The 20,723-nt window shown below is 47.4% G+C and overlaps 1 protein-coding gene across 11 annotated transcripts in view; it reads right to left on the bottom strand.

Annotated features, from left to right (window-relative positions):
* Positions 1 to 17,769, bottom strand: part of PPFIA3 (PTPRF interacting protein alpha 3) — a 53,060-nt gene extending 35,291 nt beyond the window's left edge. For all 11 annotated transcript variants that reach the window (XM_081837612.1, XM_081837619.1, XM_081837618.1 and 8 more), the window contains exons 1-4: positions 17,440 to 17,769; positions 5,450 to 5,551; positions 3,083 to 3,247; positions 1,605 to 1,679 (exon numbers count right to left, since the gene is read on the bottom strand). In XM_081837612.1, the coding sequence (XP_081693738.1) occupies positions 1,605 to 1,679; positions 3,083 to 3,247; positions 5,450 to 5,551; positions 17,440 to 17,676 (579 nt within the window). In that variant the 5' untranslated portion in view covers positions 17,677 to 17,769. The remainder of the gene's footprint in view (positions 1 to 1,604; positions 1,680 to 3,082; positions 3,248 to 5,449; positions 5,552 to 17,439) is intronic.
* Between the last annotated feature and the right edge of the window lie 2,954 nt (positions 17,770 to 20,723).

The following is a 20,723-nucleotide window of genomic DNA, read 5'->3' as shown; positions in this document are numbered from 1 at the left end:
CCGCCCTGTGGAACGCCCTTCCAGAAGATGTCAAAGTGATAAACAACTACCTGACATTCAGAAGACATCTTAAGGCAGCCCTGTTCAGGGAAGTTTTTAACGTGTGATATTTTACTGTATTTTTGGTTTTTATGTAAGCCACCCAGAGTGGCTGGGGAGGCCCAGCCAGATGGGCGGGGTATAAATAAATTATTATTATTATTATTATTATTATTATTATTATTATTATTATTTATTATAAACAGGTGTCTTCCGCAGTTGGCTACATTCGTCCCGCAAAGAACCACCACCGCTACTCTGCTACTGTCAATGGGGCAGCAGAAGGTAAATGTAAAGGACCCCTGGATGGTTAAGTCCAGTCAAAGGTGACTATGGGGTTGCGGTGCTCATCTCGTTTTCATGCCGGGGGAGCCGTCCTTTGTCCACAGACAGCTTTCTGGGACATGTGGCCAGTATGACTAAACTGCTTCTGGCACACCAGAACACCATGACAGAAGCGCACGGAAATGCCGTTTACCTTCCTGCCGCAGCGGTACCTATTTATCTACTTACACTGGCATCCTTTTGAGCTGCTAGGTTGGCAGGGGCTGGGACAGAGCAAAGGGAGCTCACCCCATCGCAGGGATTCGAACTGCCGACCTTCTGATCAGCAAGCCCAAGGGGCCCCAGACCACAATGCTACCTGTGTAGGAAGATGGTCCCTAGGTACAGACGACTCCCCACTTACATGGGGGTTACGTTCCGGGCCCCTGTGCACTTAAGTGAAATTGCGTAAAGTGGGGAGCACCCTCCCTGCCACTCTCTCTTCTATACATACCAAAAATACTGTATCCAAAAATCACAACTAGAATTGAAGCTCTGGGGCCAGCAGAAAGCCGGACGGATACAGGGGAAAACAGTTGCTGCTGTGGTGCTACCCCACACACCAGCTGTTAGGCGAGGAGGCTGAGCAGCATAAACAAAACCCTGCTGCACCTCCAGTCTCTTTGGGGCCTCCTCTGCCCTTACTGACATCCTTTTCGGGCTCTGGGGGGGAAGGGTATCCTCACGAGCCACAAGGACTCTCCAGCTCTCTCCCATCATTTCCAGGTTTGAATTTAATTATTTCCTGGCGCCGTGCATATATGCAATTGCACTCAAGTAGAATTGACGTAAATGGGGTGGAGAGGGGGCGGGGAATGCCTGCATCTACTTTGGACCTCCATCAGCATTCGTAGAGAGAGTCTGTGTGCAAGTCAGTAAAGGACCATCAAGTATGAGAGGCAGGGTCTGGTTGGTGGTGGTGCCTGAACAGCAGGATTCTCTCCCAAGAGAGACTCAGCTATCTCCTTCATGAATGAGGTGTGAAATTTTGTTCCAAGACCAATCCCCCACATCGACTTGCAAGTTGAATCCAGTTATGCCCTTTCCCTGCTCATCTCTGGGGGCTGCCGTGTCAGTAACACACACCAGCACCCACAAACCCACGGTCCCCTTGTGGGGAATCTCAGCTCACAAACCTCTGGGAATCGCCAGCTGAGTCTGGCTTATAGTAGTGCCTGAGGGTCACAGCACACATTTCAACCAACTTCCCGCTGCAGGCAGGAGCAGAATCTCCTCCCTACCTCCTGATTGGACATCTCCAGCTCCTCCTCCAATACTGCAACCCGCTCTAACGCCACTCGCAGCCGTTCTCGAACCTGCCATGCACAAGAGAGAGAGTCGAATAGGCGTTAGTCAGGCAGGAGAAAAAACAGCCAGCTTCCTTTATCCCCACAGTCCCTGCCTCCCCCAGTATGCAGCTCTGCTAACCATGGTATTTCCACACCTTTGGCAACAGACCAGATTTCCCCCTAACCATGTACTGCTTCCCCGATGGTCTCATTCTGGCTCCTGCACTTAGTTCAAGCCAGCAGAAATAGTAGTGGCTGGCGGCAGAATAGCTGCAGTTATGATTTAAATATGGCACAAGTGACACTACCCCTAAAGAAGGGATGGGGAAACCTTGCCAGTGCTGGTTGAATACAACTCCCATCATTCCTGACTATTGGGCCAAGCTGGCTGGGGCTGATGGGAGCTGAAGTCCAACAGCATCTGCAGGCCGCAGGTACCAGGCATATTTTGCACCTGGCTTTCAACCACCTACAACCAAGTAAAGATGCCTGGGCCCTGGGATGGCGGCTGGCATCTCCACCAGCAGGGGATCATTGGATCTGGACTGTTTTCACACACTAACACCCCATCCTGTACAATTCTATCTGTTATATTTTATCTGCACGATGGGAAGGAATTTCTGGGACCAAATTGGTTTTTCTGTGCAGCCTGAGCAGGGGCAGTCGCCATTAACGAAGAGAAGTTGGAATAGGCCAATAGATATGTGACTTATCCCTGAATCAAGTGACTTTTCTTCTTTAAGTTCTCAAAGCTTTTATTCTTTAAGTTCTCAAACCTAGCCCAAGGTTGTCGTCTAAACCAGCCGGATGTTTAACTGAGAATCAATCACAATCAGTCCATCGTTTGAAAAGCAAGACTTTAGAGCCGTTTTGCTCCAAAATGGCAACTTGACCTTATGTTTTGGGGACTACAACCTTGGTTTAAGGTAAAGGGACTCCTGACCATTAGGTCCAGTCGTGGCCGACTCTAGGGTTGCGGCGCTCACCTCGCTTTATTGGCCGAGGGAGCCGGCGTACAGCTTCCGGGTCATGTGGCCAGCATGACTAAGCCGCTTCTGGTGAACCAGAGCAGCGCACGGAAACGCCGTTTACCTTCCTGCCGGAGCGGTACCTATTTATCTACTTGTACTTTGACGTGCTTTCGAACTGCTAGGTTGGCAGGAGCAGGGACCGAGCAACGGGAGCTCACTCCGTCGTGGGGATTCGAACCGCCGACCTTCTGATCAGCAAGTCCTAGGCTCTGTGGTTTAACCCACAGCGCCACCCATGTCCCTAACCTTGGTTTAAGGAGCCATTATTGGCCCCTGGCTTATATGAGTTTCTAACACTGCAGGTACCCAGGCTTGGTACCTGGGACAAATTCCTAGAACACCCCCACCAGCCCAGCTCCACTGCCTTGTCAAGATTTGCTCTGTCTGCCCTCTCTTCACCTTCTCATCCAGGGCCTTGTGATGCTCAAAGAGAGACTTGAGGGCCTTCAGCACTTCCACCTCGCTGGAGACACCGGCCGGCGACTGGGCCTGCCGCTTCACCACCGTCATGCGGAGGGAGCGTTCGTGTCGCGATACAAGGCATTCCAGGTGTTCTAGCAGCAACTAGGGAGAAGAGACAGACAGATATAGCATTGCTTGAGGATTGATGGAGATATAGTGAGGCTGCAGGTACATAGCTAGGGGCCCAAATTTCAACAGACACAGATTGTAACACAGATCCTTCTCTGCTTTTCTAAAAGGGCCTCCTCTGCCAAATGGCCACTTTTGTGCCAAACAGGGGTGCAGGGAGTGAGTTCTCAACAAGCAGAGATGGGGGCGAGGGGAAAGCAGTTTTGCTATCACATGTGGTGGGAGGTTCTATCAGCGAAAATAATAACAGAAGGGGGAATGAAAGAGCGTTCCTACCCTAATGGGGGGGGGGGGGGAACAGACCTTGGGGGAAAAGAAAAGAACACCCCATAAGGAACATAAAAATAACAGGCCTCTAATTTAATGCAACAGACCAAAAAAACAGCAACCCCAGAATGATTAGTACACAAATTATGACTCTGTCAGAACATTCAATAAGCAGTGACAAACACTCCAGCGTGCTTTGAAAACCAGTCTTAATGTGACTGCACACATGATCCAAGTTCATTAAACGCAAATGCATCACAGAAGAAGCAAATAAAAGAATATGCAGCTGGAAGAATGTTGCAACTGGAAGTTGCGACAAACTTCACACGCTCCAATTACAGAGGTAACTTTAGAAATTCTCATAGGCAAACCAGAACTCAAGAGTGATGAACCAGAACAATGGAAATCTTCTCAATGCAGTGCCCTTCAACGTAAGTGCAAGAAAACCTATTTTGCTTGTCCCTTTGAATGAATCAGACAGATCAAGTACTCAGCTATGGTCAGGTTCTGACTGACAATATGGCCTGACTAACATTCAGCCACGGTTTATTCAATTGTGGTTTATTAAACAATGGCTTAGCATTATGAGTGAGCCCTGCCTAGTAGCTTAACTGAAATCATGGTTTGTTGTTGGCTTATGAAACTTGATTCAATACAATACAAGACAAATACCTTTACTGGCATTATAAGTTCAGACATTTCAAATCACTAGGATAAATTTAAAAGGGACAGGAGTGAGGCTGTCGAGGCTCACAAGGCATGTTCTGCTTTACCCTAGAGGGATGATTCATTAAGAACCCTTTTGGGTAAGAAGGAGAATAAAAAGGAAGCCACTGAGGCAGTAATGTCCTTGTCCCTGTCAGCTAGGAGGAACCTCATCTGGCTTTCTGTCAGAGCCATGGGTCACAGGTCCAGCATCTTGCTCAGAATCTGTTTGCGGAGTCTGCTATGCAAAGGGCAGTCCAACAGAATATGGTCCAGTGAATCTGGTATTCCCTGATTGCAAGCACACAGGCAGGCTTGATAAGGAATCTGCAAGTATCTAGCTGTGGTCATTGCGGAGGGGAAAGCATTTAATCTTGCGAGCATAAAAGCTCTTCGTTGGGAAGGAAGTAGTAGGTCTTTTAGGTAATTCATTTAAACTGTGTTTAGGAAGACCCCCAACATTGTAGGCAGCCCTACATTGCACGTGAACTCATCAGACTGCAAAGGCACAAGGCAAGAGCAGCTGGAAATCAAAACAAGCTTCAGATAAACAAGTCATTTTTTGTTTGATCATCGTGGGACAACTCATGCTTAGCTCACGCCTTAGTGTTATCTGTGAACCAAGCCTATGCACAGCGGTGGATCTACTGTAAGGTACCTTTATGGTTTCGTTAGCAGCTTCCTTAGAATGAGTTCTTCCCTAGTAAGCTTTCCACAGCTTTGCTGCAGAAGAAGAACTTACCAGTGAGGGATGGTGGTGGAAGTACTAGGCCCCACTCAATTCAAGTTACCTGGCTGGCCTTGAAAACAGGCCAGGTAAGTGAGATTGGTAAATCCACAGTACCCTAATTCCTGTTCCATCTGAGCTTTGGGCCCAAGTCTTCTGTTTCCTGCTGCAGCAAAAACAGTTGAGCAGGAGATACCTCATTTCTCCCCCTAAAGCCATCTGTCCAAAAAGGATGTTCAAGATCCCACCATCCTCCCACATCCACCTCTTAAAAATCTCACATAGACCAGTCTTCCCCAAACTGGTACCCTCTGGATGTTTTGGGGTGAGGCAAATGGGGGTTATATATCAAAACGTCTGGATACAACCAGGCTGGGGGTTTCTGGGAGAGACTCTGTAACATGAACACACAAAATGTGACACTGTCAGGCAAGTTCTGGATTCCAAAGCAAAGTTGAGAGCCTTCCCCTGCTCACCCGTGTGTTGTTCCGTTCTGCCTTCAGCTCCGAGATCTCCTCCTCTCGCTCTGACAGCTGTTCCCGGCATAAGTTCAGCTCCTTAGTAAGCGCTGCAAATTCCTGGTGGGAAGGAGAACAAGTGGTTGTGAGGTGGAGAGGCAATGGAGGAGAATTTAAGGTTCTCTGGCCTCAATTTGCTGCATTAATCTGGAGTGTGGCATCCCCTGCTTGCTTTCTTTAAAGCATTCTGAGAACACTGGCCCCCAGTGGAATTTCCATTTGGGACATCCATACTGTTCAACCGCTAGATGGAGCCAGCCATATGGACCAAGCTTACTACAGTACTGCGTTTCATACCAAAGCTCAGACTTGGCAACTTTACCTGAAAGCAGTGGTATTTATTAATATTTTCAGGATCCCCTTTCAATCCCAGTAACACACCACACACTTCAAATTTGGTTGTTTTGTTTTAAATATCTAGGCCAAAACAGATGTGATACAGGAGATTCAAGTTTGGGCCTTCCCATGATTTTGGAAAACTTAGCAGCCAGTGGAGGAGAAGGAAAAGACAATAAGACAAGTCAGATTAGGGCAGTGGTGAGGTGATGGGGAAGACAGACCCTCCAAGTGTCCCTATTTTCCAGAGATGGGCCCAGATTCTCAGAAGCCATCCCGATTTCTGATTTGATCCCGGAGTGTCCCACTTTCCCTTATGATGTCCCTATTTTCATTGGAGAAATGCTGTAGGGTATGGAATAGGATACAGTGGTGCCCCGCAAGACGAACGCCTCGCAAGACGGAAAACCCGCTAGACGAAAGGGTTTTCCGTTTTGGAGGCGCTTCGCAAGACGAATTTCCCTATGGGCTTGCTTCGCAAGACGACAGCCCATAGGGAAATCTCCGGGACAGTGGGGAAGCGCAGCTCGTCTTCCCCGCTGTCCTCGGACCTCCTCCGAAGCCTGGCGGTGGGGCGGGGACACCTCCTCCCGCCGCCGGGCTTCGGAAGGATGCCCCGATGCCGGGCGGCGAGGCGGGAACGCCTCCCCCCGCCGCCCGGCATCGGAACGATGTCCCGAAGCCGGGCGGCGGGGCGGGAAAGTCTCCCCCCGCCGCCCGGGATCGGAACGATGTCCCGAAGCCGGGCGGCGGGGCGGGAAAGTCTCCCCCCACCGCCCGGCATCAGAAGGATGCCCCGAAGCCGAGCGGCGGGGCGGGAACGCCTCCCCCCGCCGCCCGGCTTCGGGGCATCGTCCTGATGCCGGGCGGCGGGGCAGGAACGCCTCCCCCTGCCGCCCGGCTTCGGGGCATCGTCCCGATGCCGGGCGGCGGGGCGAGAAAGCCTCCCCCCGCCGCCTGGCATCGGAAGATGCCCCGATGCCGGGCGGCGAGGCGGGAAAGTCTACCCCCCGCCGCCCGGCATCGGAACGATGTCCCGAAGCCGAGCGGCGGGGCAGGAACGCCTCCCCCCGCCGCCCGGCTTCGGGGCGGGAAAGCCTCCCCCCGCCGCCCGGCTTCGGGGCATCGTCCCGAAGCCGGGCGGCGGGGCCGCGAAGCCTGGGCGCGCTGGCAACTCTCCGCAAGGAGCGCCCAGGCTTCGTCCCCCCTGCTTGCCTTCCCAGGGGCTTTTAAATCGCCCGGACAGCGGAGAAGTCCTCCGCTGTCCCGGGCGATTTTAAAATGCCGCCAGAAGAGGTCGGGGGAAGGCGGTTTCCATAGGAACGCATTAATTGATTTTCAATGCATTCCTATGGAAAACCGTGCATCGCAAGACGAAAAACTCGCAAGACGAAGAGACTTGCGGAACGAATTAATTTCGTCTTGCGAGGCACCACTGTATCCCCATATTCGTCTGAGAAATGTTGGAGAGTATGGAATAGGATGTCACTATTTTCATTAAAGAAATGTTGGAGGGCAAGGGAAGGCGATATATCGATATATATATATATATATATATATATATATATATATATATATATGTGTGTGTGTGTGTGTGTGTATATACGTGTGTGTGTATACATATATACATACACACACATCAAATGTTGGAGGGCAAGGGAAGGCGATATATATGTGTGTGTGTGTGTGTGTGTGTGTGTGTGTGTATACCAGTGTGTGTGTGTGTGTGTGTGTGTGTGTATATATATATATATATATGTGTGTGTGTGTGTGTATACATATATACATACACACACATCAAATAACAGAAAATTAAACAAAAAAGAAAAAGAAAAAAAGAAAAAGCATATCAGCAATGGGGGAAAAAAAGAAATGAAAAAAGCCTCAAAAACAAGCATTTTCAAATACACTTCTTCATAGGGAGTACAAGCCATCTTTTTCAACGTCTGGCTTGACTCCTTGATTCCTAACATGACTTCCTGCTTCCCATGAATATACTTGATTATTCCTTTTCCTAAATACCGTATTTTTCGCACCATAGGACGCACTTTTTCCCCTCCAAAAATGAAGGGGAAATGTGTGTGCGTCCTATGGGGCGAATGCAGGCACCCCTAGTGCAGGGGTGCACCGACCCCTCTCGCTCTCCAGGATTCACGCAGCTCTCCACAAGGCGCGGGAGCCCAGCGCTGGGCTCCCACGGCTTGCAGAGAGTTGCCTGCATGCCGAAGGCTGGCCGCGCCCAGGCTTCGCGCAGCTCTCCGCAAGGCGGGGGAGCCTGGCGCTGGGCTCCCACGGCTTGCGGAGAGTTGCCTGTTCTGGGGGCTGGGGTCGGGGGAAGCTCGGGCTTCCCCCGCCCCAGCCCCGCGCCTGAGGGGGAAATAAATTTTCCCCCTTTATTTCCCCCCCAAAAAACTAGGTGCGCCTTATGCGACGGTGCGTCCTATAGGGCGAAAAATACGGTATCTGTATTCAATAGGTAAGTCTGTGGAGAAACATTCTGGTTGCCAGTGCGATTTTAATCTACGCTGAGCCAAGTGATATTCTGGGAACCTCCATTCTTCATATATTTTATAAAAACATCCCATTCTTTCCTTATTCTCTCCTTTGAATGATTTCTTATTGAGTCTGTAAGTTTAGCCAATTCTAAGTATTCACTTAATTTTAGCACTGGAAAAGAAATATTATATCAACAAGGGAAGGCGATATTTAACCATTTCCCAGTTGACAGAGGGCAGGTGAGAAGCCCTAAATAAACTAATAAATGAGGACAGAGACAAAGTGCTGTCCCAAACTGAGGCAGAAATGTTGTCATCAAAGTTGGATTATCATCTCCTATTGGGCCATCTTCATAAAATTAGTTACCCAGTCCAATCCACTGGTCTAACACAAGGCATCACTACCCCTAATCCCACAATACACCTTTCCAACACCTCCAACGTTTTCCTTTAAATCCCCCAAGACAGTGAATCTTCACACTACCTAGTCAGCTGCTTGCTTGCACTACTGAAAATCTTACGGTGCATGTACAAATTAAAGCTCTCTCCATCCTCACTTAATCTCCACAAACAAAATCTGTGAAATAGGTTAGGACTGAGAGGCAGTGGCTGGACCATGCACCCAGTGAGCTTTATGGCTGAGTGGAGATTAGAACCCTGGTCTCCCAGATCCCCGACACGCTAACCGCTAGGCCACCCTGCTCTGTGCATAGGAGATTTCTACTGCAAACACCCAGAGATAGTTTTACCGGAGCTTGATTGTGCTAATCTTTTCTAGCCTCCCTGACTCCACTGTTTAACCACACTGGCATCCTCCCGGGCTTGCTTGTACCTCTTCTAATCCATGTATGAATTCTGAGGCTCTATTACAGCGGTTTTAAATTGCCTCCAAGCTTCCTGGAAGGATATGAGCCTCCTAATTGCAGTTCCAGTTCCCTTTAACCAATTCCCTCTCTTGATAAAACTTCTCCTTTCGAAATTAAGTGACTGTTGGACACTCTGGGCAATTTCCTGCGTTTAATTTGATAGCATTGTGGTCACCATCTCCAAGCAATTCAACGACACTTGCAACTGGTGCTAGACCTGTCACCACCAAGAAGACTCAATTGTTGCCCCTTCTCTTGTCTGCTTCATGACTAACTGTTCCAAAATACAATAACTCGTTGTATCTAGAAATAGTCTTTTGTCACTACGTAAATTTACATTCATCCAGTCAATCTGAGGGTAGCTGGAAGTCATCCATTATCACACTTCAGCTGTCTCCCTGATATTCTTACTTCATCTGAGAAACAATGCTCCTGTTTTTCTGAGTCCAATGAGAGTCCTTTGTAAAAAAAATAACCACACTATACTGATTTTGATTCAGTTCATATAACTATCCATTATAGATAACGTTTTCTTCTGCTGTTTTCTGGCTACTTTGTATATTTGCAAGGTTAGCATCCTTTATGAAGCACTTAAAAGGAGGGATGGAGAACCTGTGGCCTTCAGGTGTCGTTGGACTCTAATACCCATCAACGGAAACCAGCATGGTCAATATTCAAGTATCATGGGAGTTGTAGTTCAACAACACCTACAGAGCTGCAGGCCCCCACCCCTGGCCTAACGTTTCAGAGACTGCAGGATTGCTGTAACTGTTCCTCGAAAACACAATAGTCCAGAGGTAATTTTATAGTACAGTATTCAACTATTTGAGCAGGTGGCGCTGTGGGTTAAACCACAGAGCCTAGGACTTGCCGATCAGAAGGTTGGCGGTTCGAATCCCCGTGACTGGGTGAGCTCCCGTTGCTCAGTCCCTGCTCCTGCCAACCTAGCAGTTCGAAAGCACGTCAAAGTGCAAGTAGATAAATAGGTACTGCTCTGGCGGGAAGGTAAACGGCGTTTCTGTGCGCTGCTCTGGTTCGCCAGAAGCGGCTTAGTCATGCTGGCACCATGACCTGGAAGCTGTACGCCAGCTCCCTCAGCCAATAAAGCGAGATGAGCGCCGCAACCCCAGAGTCGGCCACGACTGGACCTAATGGTCAGGGGTCCCTTTACCTTTTTATTCAACTATTTTATCTGTGCCGTGGAAAAAAACAACCCCAAATTCTGCACATGGAACGAGGGCAACATATGAAGATAATTAACATGAAATGCCTCATATTATCTACATATGCTGAAACAGCTATCTGAACACGCCCATCCAGAAAATAAAGTTAAGTGCTTTATACTTTCCTTTGTATGTTTTAAATTATATACCTTGATAAATATTGAACTGGTTTTAAAAGCCCACAAACTTGTGTTTAAGTCGTAGCACCCCAGCTATCCAGATTTCCCCCCTCATGCTTCTCCCCACCCTTTTTGGCTAGAACTGCCAATAAATACATTTTCAGGCTCTTCGTTGCTTCTCTGAGATTTAGGACTTACTTTGAAGCCAGACAGGGGAGGTGGGTGGGTGGGGAAGAGGCAACTTGACATTTTCTGAATTCTAATAGAGTGATTGGATTCCATCACAGCTATGTGGATTTTCAGGGCCCTTGGAGTTAACCAGGTCTTCCATTCCCTATGTAATCCTTAAATTAAGGTTTTGGGGACATTCGAAAAGTTCAGGCAGATGATTAGCCCATGCTAACTTATTATGTTTCTATTGCTATTTTACTGCTGGTCATCTCTGCTTCCCGATTTAGTTTTGAAGCGAAGAAGAAAATTGCAAATGTATTCACTTTTGTAATGTACTGGTGATTTTATAACCTCCCATCAAACCACCGCTCATTCTTCTGACCTGCATAAAAAAGCCCCACACTTATTCTTCATCATCATCATCATCATTATTAAAGAAAGAATAGGAGCAACATTTTCTTAATCGATTAACCTGGCTGCAATCCTATACAACTCACCTGGGAGAAAATTCCATTGAATTCAATGGGACTTACTTCTGAGCAGAAATGCATCAGATTGCACTTTAAATATTTAGATGAGAGTCAATAGTTATATTAACAAAGCCTGAATACAAGTGTTTTTTATAATATACTGAAGGAAGAGTGAGATTACTAATTGATACATAAGCAAAAGCTACTGCTCTTTCAGTATCTTCCTCTTCATTCCCTATTACACTTGTACCAGAACCAAGAACGGTTCTCAAATAAGTATACCCTTATTTCTTAGCTCTGACCCTAACCCCAATGCTACCCCAATTATCCTTTTGGATTAGTCAACCATGGCTTTTGTTGGCTAATCTACTGATTAAAGTTTAGAATGCTAGCTACCTTTTTAAAAAAAGGTTCCAAAAATGGGCAAAAAATATGTATCATTATACAGTGGTACCTTGGTTCTCAAACACCTTGGTACTCAAACGCCTTGGTTCCCAAACGCCGAAAACCCGGAAGTGAGTGTTCTGGTTTTCGAATGTTTTTCGGAAGCCGAACTTCCAATGTGGCTGTCGGCTATTGTTTCCGGGGCGCCTGCACCAATCAGAAGCTGTGCCTTGGTTTTCAAACATTTCAGAAGTCAAACAGACTTCAGGAACGATTAAGTTCGGCACTTTTGTTTTTGCTTTTCATTTATTTGTTTTTTGAGGCTTTTTTGATTCTTTTGTTTTTGTGACTGTGTGGAAGCCAGTTCAGCTACTGATTGATTGATTGATTGATTGATTTTGTGACTGCGGAAATGAATAAAAGCCCCCCATCCAAACAAGTAAGGAAAAAATAATAATTTTGATTTTTATCATCTATAATACTGACTTATTTATTTTATAGTACAGTACATTGATTATTGCTTTCATTTTATGGATCAATGCTCTTGTTGGTAAAATTCAAGTTAAATTGCTGTTTTAGGGGTTGTTTTTAAAAGTCTGGAACAGATTAACCTGTTTTGCCTTACTTTCTATGGGAAAGCATGCCTTGGTTTTGGAACGCTTTGGTTTTAAAATGGACTTCCGGAACGGATTAAGTTTGAGAACCAAGGTACCACTGTATTAGTAGTGACATCATTGTTACTATCCAATACGTGCCTGCAGCTGACAGAATCACATCTCTGCCATAGACGTACTGGCTGCACAAATGGGTGGAGGTTTCAGATTTAGCAGGTACTTACTACACAAAATCTATAAAAATAATATACATTCCACACAATAAGAGGAAGTCAAGAGCACTTCTACACTTCTCAGAACACATCATCTGTATCAAGGATGGGGAAATCTTTCTGTCTCAGGGGGTCAGATATTTATCTCCCCACCCCTACCCCATGAAGCAAATTTGACAGTGGGCAAGATAACCAACCAGTCATTTACCTGAACTCATAATGAAACCAGGAGATTGACAGGGAGTTATCCCACCCACCTGTCAAAGTTGACCCATGAGGGTTGCAGGAGTGGCCAAGCAGAATTGAATTCTCTGACCACCAGCTGATGGCCAAGGAGCTCAGTCCTGCTTTCTGAGAATACCATGCCAACAAATTCCCCATGCAGAACTAGTATTGACCTCTGTACGCATCAGCTGGGTAAATCAACTTGTTTTCTGCAGGCCTCGACTCAGCAAGCAGTCAATCCAGTTGTGTCCCTACCTGCGCTGCACTGGACATCACATAAGGAATCAGGTGTGAGGTCGATGGCCATGATTTGGGGGGAAAGCGCCTCATGGACCAAATGTGAATACCTGGTGGGCCAAATCTGGACCCCAGCCCAAAGACTCCCCATGTCTGATCTATATAAGCTCACTGTGATTCACTGTGAACATGACTTTTCTGTGTTCCTTTCCATCAGTTTCCCCGGCACCCTGAAATAATAAGAAGCTACTTCTAAGATGGAACTGCAGCAACTAAAAAGTTATCCAGGACTCTACCCAACCCCATCTCCTACATCTGTAGCTTGCATCTGAGTTTCCAGAAGGCGCCAGCATCGAAATGGCATTAAAAAGTCAAAGTTGCTACCTATGAGTAATGAGTTGGTGGTTTAACATCTGCGAGCAGGAACACTGAAGGGGTGTGGTGGTAGAAGGGAATATAGCAAAAGAAAAAACCTGCAGCTGCTGTAACCCTCCTACAGTTTCTTGTGTATGTCATGTCTTTTAAGATTGTAAGCCTGAGGGCAGAGACTGTATTTTTCTTCTTGGTGATCTGTAAGCCTCTCTCGGAGCCTTTTTTTTTTTGGCTGAAAAGTGGGATAAAAGTTCCTTTAATAAATTAATATAGCCCCATCTGCACTTTAGCATCACGGTAATGACACAGAATGAACAAGGCTGGATCCTTCGTTGTTCCTCAGAATGAATCTATATACCTGAGGCAGGACTCAATCTGTCCGAACCATGAAAAATGTCCCAAACTCTCTCACGTCCAGGACATCCCCTTTCCAACCCTACAACTATGCCTGGTGTGGGGAACCTATAGCCCTCCAGATCAGACCCCAAAAGCACGGCCAATGGCCAGGGATGATGAAAGTTGTAGCTCCGCAAGATCTGGAAGGTCAAAGGTTCCCCACACTTAAACTATACCATCCCTTTCTGGAATGCAGAGTACAGTGGTACCTTAGGTTAAGTACTTAATTTGTTCCAGAGGTCCGTTCTTAACCTGAAACTGTTCTTAACTTGAAGCACCACTTTAGCTAATGGGGCCTCCTGCTGCCACCGCGCTGCTGGAGCACGATTTCTGTTCTCACCCTGAAGCAAAGTTCTTAACCCGAGGTACTATTTCTGGGTTAGTGGAGTCTGTAACCTGAAGCGTATGTAACCTGAAGCATATGTAACCTGAAGCGTATGTAACCCGAGGTACCACTGTACAGGCGTCTCCCCATGTAGGTGAGGGTAACGTTCCAGCAAAATCACATAAAGTGGGGAACATCCTCTAAAAAGCTTCCAAATGCCAATTTCCTCCTGCTCTCTCCTCACACTCTCTCCAATCCAGACCATAATATCTAGAGTTGAAGCTCTGAGGCTGGCTGGAGGCCACGCAGGAATGCAACTGCTGTTGCTGCTGCGCTACCCCGCACATCAGCTGTTAGGTGGGGAGGCTGAGAAGCCTAAACAGATCTCTTCAGGGCTTCCTCCACCATCAATGACACCCTCTTTTGCCTCCAGGGAGCGTCTCCTCACAAGTCAAGAGGACTCTCCAGCTCTCTCCTGCCATTTACTGGTGTGATTGTATTTATTTATCTATTTTCCTGGCACCATGCATATATGCGGTCACACCTATAAGTGGCTGCTGATTTCCTGGCTTGGCCTGCTTTCTGGCTTGCCCACGTGGGGTCAGCTGCTTGCGATTGCTATGGACCGAGAAATCTGCACCAGTGCTCAACTAACGGAGGACACTTAATGAAATCCACGAGCTTCACCCTCCGATTCCCGTCCTAAGGAAAAGCGGGACATTCCGGGATCAAATCAGAAACCGGGACAACTTCTGTAAATCTGGGACTGTCCTTGGGAAATAGGGACACTTGGGAGGGTCTGCCAGTCCTCTGCTTCTGATATAGTGTCATCTCCCATTTTGCACACTTGTGGTTTGTCCAGTTCTAAAGCAAACCAAGTTACACAGAACCAAAAAGAACAAAAACAGGAGCTTCTGAGGTCACCACAGAAGAACTAAGAACCCTTCTAACCACCCCACTTGCAAATGAAACATTGGTGCACACTATTGGCGCTGTGGGTTAAACCACAGAGCCTAGGACTTGCTGATCAGAAGGTCGGCGGTTCGAATCCTCGCGATGGGGTGAGCTCCCATTGCTCGGTCCCTGCTCCTGCCAACTTAGCAGTTCGAAAGCATGTCAAAGTGCAAGTAGATAAGTAGGTACCACTCCGGTGGGAAGGTAAACGGCGTTTCTGTGCGCTGCTCTGGTTCGCCAAAAGCAGCTTAGTCATGCTGGCCACATGACCCAGAAGCTGTACGCCGGCTCCCTCAGCCAGTAAAGTGAGATGAACGCCGCAGCCCCAGAGTCAGCTACGACTGGACCTAATGGTCCCTTTACCTTTATTCAGTGGACACGGCCTCCTCTTGCTAAAGTTACACCAGAACACCAGGCATTCTCCTTTGGAAGCCATGCCCTCAACACAACCCATCTGCATGTCAGACCTTCACAAGCCACATTCGCTTTAAATCACGACAATGCCACTTTGAACAGTCATGGCTTCCCCCGAGGAATTATGGGAGCTGTAGTTTGTGAAGGGTGCTGAGAGCTGTTAGGAGACCCAAATTCCCACCCACCCCCCAGAATTACAATTCCCAGAGTAACAGTCAGTTTCTCTTCACAGGCAACTCTGAGAACTTTAGCTCTGGAAGGGGAACTGGAGCCTCCTAACAACTTTTCAGCACCAGCGTTCGAAATTAGCCAGGCCCATTTTACGATTGGCGTGGGTCCCATTTCAACCATGTGAAGATCTCTGGGTGTCAAGCTGGCGACTGGGGAAAGCAAAACGTCGCTCAGAGAAGGATCTGAAATGTTTTCCTTGTTGCTTTAATTACCGTACTTTACCGTGTATAAGACTAGGTTATTTTCATTAAAAATCATGCTAAAAAGTGGGGGTCGCCTTATACATGGGTAGTGCATGGGGCGGATGTCTGACTGGGTGCTGTGAGCGATTTGACAGCTTCTGCTGGCGAGGGGACAGACGGGAGGCGGATTTTGTGATTCGTGTGGGTGAGCGATTTTCGGCATCCCCCAAAATAAGCTCAACAACTTTTTGCCATCTCCCCCCCCCCAAATAGGGGGTGTCTTATACATGGGGGTGTCTCCCGGTGGAGTACAGGGTCAGGTTTAACGTGCTGGTTTTGACCTTTAAAGCCCTATGTGGCTTAGGACCCTCGTACCTACGGGACCGCCTCTCTTGGTATGCCCCGCCAAAGACCTTAAGGTCCACAAATGACAACATTTTGAAGGTCCCAAGTCGCAAGGTGGTTAGATTGTTCTCAACTAGGGCCAGGGCCTTTTCAGTACTGGCCCCGACTTGGTGGAACACTCTGTCACAAGAGACTAGGGCCCTGAGGGGCTTGACATCTTTCCACAGGGCCTGCAAGACAGAGCTGTTCCACCTGGCCTTTGGTTTGGACTCAGTCTGACCCTTATGTTTCCCTCCCCTTATGGTTTTGATCTATGGGCTACTTTTAAAATGAGGCTGCATTTTAAATTGCATTTTAACCTGTATTTTAAATTGTGTCCCCCCCCCATTATGTTTCTATTGTAATTTTACTGGTGTTAGCCGCCCTGAGTCCGGGGTATAAATAAAATTTATTATTATTATTATTATTATTATTGTAATGGGGGTTGGGGTTGCTTGTGCGTAAGCCGCAAACTGCTCCAAGCTGAGTTGTTTGGTTAAAACTTTTCCCCGGCTGGACAGCCTCTACTCCGTCTCAATCACTGACAGAATCCGTCAGTGGGCATTTCCTGAACTTTTTCCAACATAAAAGTTCTTTGACACCAAGCCTCCGCCTAGCCTCCCTGCGCGGAAGCTTTCTGCGCAGATTGGGCGTCCCAAGCGGAGGTTCTGTGCTCTCCCCGCTGGTCTCGCTGGAACAGTCTCGGAGCCCTCCCTCCGAAGCTCCCTCAGCCTCCCCTTTCTTCCTAGCGTCACACCTATCTCCTTCCCCAGCGGAAGCTCCCCCTCTCTCCTTGCTGGTTCCCTCTCCAGCATCATTGGGGAGCCTTACCTTCACCCTTGGCTCTGATGGCAGTTCCCTGACAATTGTTATTTTTATTGACGGAAAGGTACAGCAGTTTTCTCCTGGGGTTTTTTTTTGTTTGTCGTTTTAATGTGTGGTAAACCGCTTTGAGATTTGGTATTTAAAATATAAAGCGGTATGGAAATAACATACACTTACATACATACAATGGAGGAGGAAAACAGTTCCTAGACATTCCATTGTAGTGATCACAGTTTAGGTTTAATGTGCCATTTGGATATTAGATTATATATCTGAGTTTCTAACACTGCTCAGCACTCTTAGCGGACTACAGCTCCCATAATTCCTTGGGGGAAGCCATGACTGTTCGAAGTGGTATCGTAGCGCTTTAAACGGATGGTGTGAGCGTGGCCACAGCCAACAACGCTTTGAACTTCCAGCCAGTGACTCCTCTTCCCAGATCTCCCAGCAAGCCCAGCCGTCTTCCCCCACTGTCCTTCACACACACAAACACCCCCCAACCCCATTTCTGACCTGCGGGAGGGCAATGTTGAGCTGGCGCTGCAGGGACTCCTTCTCGTGGCCCAGTTCGCGCAGTCGCAGCTGGGAGGTGGCCAGGCTTTCTTGGGTGTCGCGCAGGGTCTCCAGCAGCCGCTCGCGCTCATTCAGCATGTTGACCATGAGCTGCTCAAAGTTGGCGTCGTCGGCCCCGTAGGCCGAGCCGCGGCGGTTGTCCTCATTGATGGTCGGCATCACCTCGCACATCATCATGCCAAGTGGGGTGGGGAGGGCTGCCCCCGGGGGGGGGGCTCCTCAGGGAAAGACTGGAGGCTCTCTGGGACGTTTAACCCCAGGGACGTTTAGCTGGAGAGAGAAAGAGAAACAAAGGAGGAAAGTCCTTTTTTAAAAAAATCATTTTATTTGTATGCCGCCTTTCCAAAGTCAAAACCACGTAAGGAGTCTTACAACACACACACACAATTTACAGAACTACAAACATAACAAAGGTAGTCATAAACAGTATTCGGAATCTGCCAGGTGGTGGGAACATTTTGTGTTCCCATTTCAACCACATGGAGTATAATGTATTTTAGAGAAGGATCTGAAATATTTTCCTAGGAGTTTGAACTAGTTTTATTTTAGATTGTCTTATTTGATGTTTTAATGTGCTGTAAACCACTTTGAGATTTGTTTCATTAAACTATAAACCAGTACGGAAATGGAATAAATTTATTATTATTATTATTATTATTATTATTATTATTATTATTATTTATAAATAAGTAAATCCCACTGGGGTGGGGGAACGCTACATAGACGTTCCATTGTGGTGTCTGCAGCTTAGGTTTAAGGTTCCATTTGGCAATTTAGATTATATATCTATCATTAGTCCTAAACAATAAGCAAAACATCAAAAAGTACACAACCAGTTTCTATATAAATCATAAGATCCGCCAAATTAGCATCACCACCATCAACAACAAAACCCTCCAAATAATACCCCTGAACTCTGGAGTTCTATAGGTGAAAAGTAAGGAAATGTGTGTCTGACTCAAAGGCAGGGGGACAGGGAAACCAGAGTATTTCATCCCAAAAAGTTGCACAGCTGACATCACAGCTAAAGGACACACTGTGCATGTTGAAGAACCTAGGTTCAGTCCCCAACATCTCCTTAGGTAGGTGATGGACGACACCTGAGAACCTGGACAGCACCTGTCATTCTGAGAAGACAATACTCAATACTTGATAGAGAAATAGTCTGACCTAGTATATATAGAGCAGCTTCCCATGTCCCAAGGCTCCATGAATTCCAGAAGTGGTGTGGTGTCTGGCTCTGGGAAGAGCAGGCTAAGCTAAAACCCGAGGGCTGGAACTGTGAATTTGGACCCTCCAGAGTTTCAAGCACTCAGCTATATGGGAGGAGATATATATGCATACGAACTCGGGACGACTATGATCTCTAGCACAGAAGATCTGCACTGCCCTTGTGGGGAGGGGACAGGGAGGAGAGGTTGGGAGCCAGGAGTCCGGGAAACAGTCAACGAGATGACACACCGGCTAACTTATTATGAATGGAGATAATGGGAAACCGGAGATGTTACTATAGCAAGTGTGACGTTCTTGTCGCCACCTCCCGAGCAAAAGCATTGGTTCGGGGGAGCAGCGCTGGGTTGGCTGGGGGGGAAGGAAGAGCTTGAGATTTAACTCTGTGGGTGGATGGGGAGATCAAGTGTAATCACGGGGCAGGCATGAGGCTCAGCCGGTTGGGGAACTGGAGTTGCCAGAAAAGCAACCCTGCCCCACCCTAACATTTATTTTCTTTCCCATATGGGGCAACCAGTTCCCTAGAGCAACACCCTCAATCCTGTCTCAGCTAGGGCCAATTCAGTCTGACTTCAGTGCCAAAATGACCCCTGCCCCTAGTCCTCCCCCCACAACCGTTAGCTGAAGGAAACAACAGTCCATGCAGGACTGTTTCGTTCCCATTCCCCACACAATAAGGCCTAGTGGTCACGGATCTGCATTGCCTAGATTCAAAGCGTAGCTCAGTTCACAACAGAAGCTGTCAGGCGACCTTGGGCAATCAACTTCTCTGCCTCGCTTTTCCCGATCTGTAAAATTGGCACAATGCTCAGCATTCGCATGGCTGTTCACAACACTTCACACGGATTGTGCAAGGAATAAATGGTCCCTTCTTACAGTCTAGGAGAGCAAATGAGATGAAGGAAGGTTGATGGTGATGTTGTGTTGAAAGTAAGTAAAAGTTTTTTTTCCAAAAATTGTGCTGAGTTATGAATTATGCAAGTCTGCTTAACTTGGTGCCAGGGAGGCTGTTTCCATACTTCTCTTGACTCAGCATTAATTTCACCAGGACGTGCTAGGTGCTGTACAGAACACTTAAGTAACATGGCTGCTGCGCAAGGCGCCTACATTCTTATATGCAAGGTGGAGAATTGAGTTTCACCTCCACACCATATTCAGACCCTCCAAGTGTCCCTATTTCCCAGGGACAATCCCGGATTTACAGAAACCATCCATTCCCTTAGGATGTCCCTGTTTTCATTGGGAAAATGTTGGGGGGTATGGAATAGGACAGTGTTTCCCAACCTTGGGCCTCCAGCTGTTTTTGGACTACAACTCCCATCATCCCTAGCTAGCAAGACCAGTGGTCAGGGATGATGGGAATTGTAGTTCAAAAGCAGCTGGAGGCCCAAGGTTGGGAAACACTGGAATAGGACATCCTTGGAGCCCTTTTTTCAGCCAGAACTTGCCGAAACTCAATTCTGGAACCTCTCAGGTGGACGCCACTGCTATTCTAAGAGAATAAGAGAGGTGTTTGTGGTGGGTTCTGGCACCTCTTTTCTAGAAAATAAAGCACTGGAAACCCCTATTTCCATTGGAGAAATGTTGGAGGGTTTGCATATATATTAAGCACATTTAAAGCACGCAGCTTCCTGCAAATAATCCTTGGAATGGTAATTTGTTACAGTAACTGTGGCTCTGTGAGGGGTTAGACTACACTTCCCAGAATTCTTTGGGGGAAGTCATGTGCTTTAAAGGCATTGTGCGGATGTGACCTGATGAGTTGTGGGGATGGAATTGAACCAGAAGCAACAGCAAGGGCAGCTAAAACTGGGGAAAGGCACTTCTGTTGATCACAAAGCAATGGAGGGAGACAGAACATCTTTAGACAATCCCATGAGGAAGTGCAGCAGTTGTAGGAGCAGTGTAACATCTCATTGATGCCACCGACTTCCAGTTTGTGTGCAACTTCACCCCTTCAAGCCTGTGACCAGTGTTCGAAACTCCCATTGTTC

Source organism: Podarcis erhardii, assembly GCF_964252035.2.
Source record: "Podarcis erhardii genome assembly, chromosome: 13".
Classification (NCBI taxonomy): Eukaryota; Metazoa; Chordata; class Lepidosauria; order Squamata; family Lacertidae; genus Podarcis; species Podarcis erhardii.
This window is presented reverse-complemented; position numbering and strand designations above follow the sequence as displayed.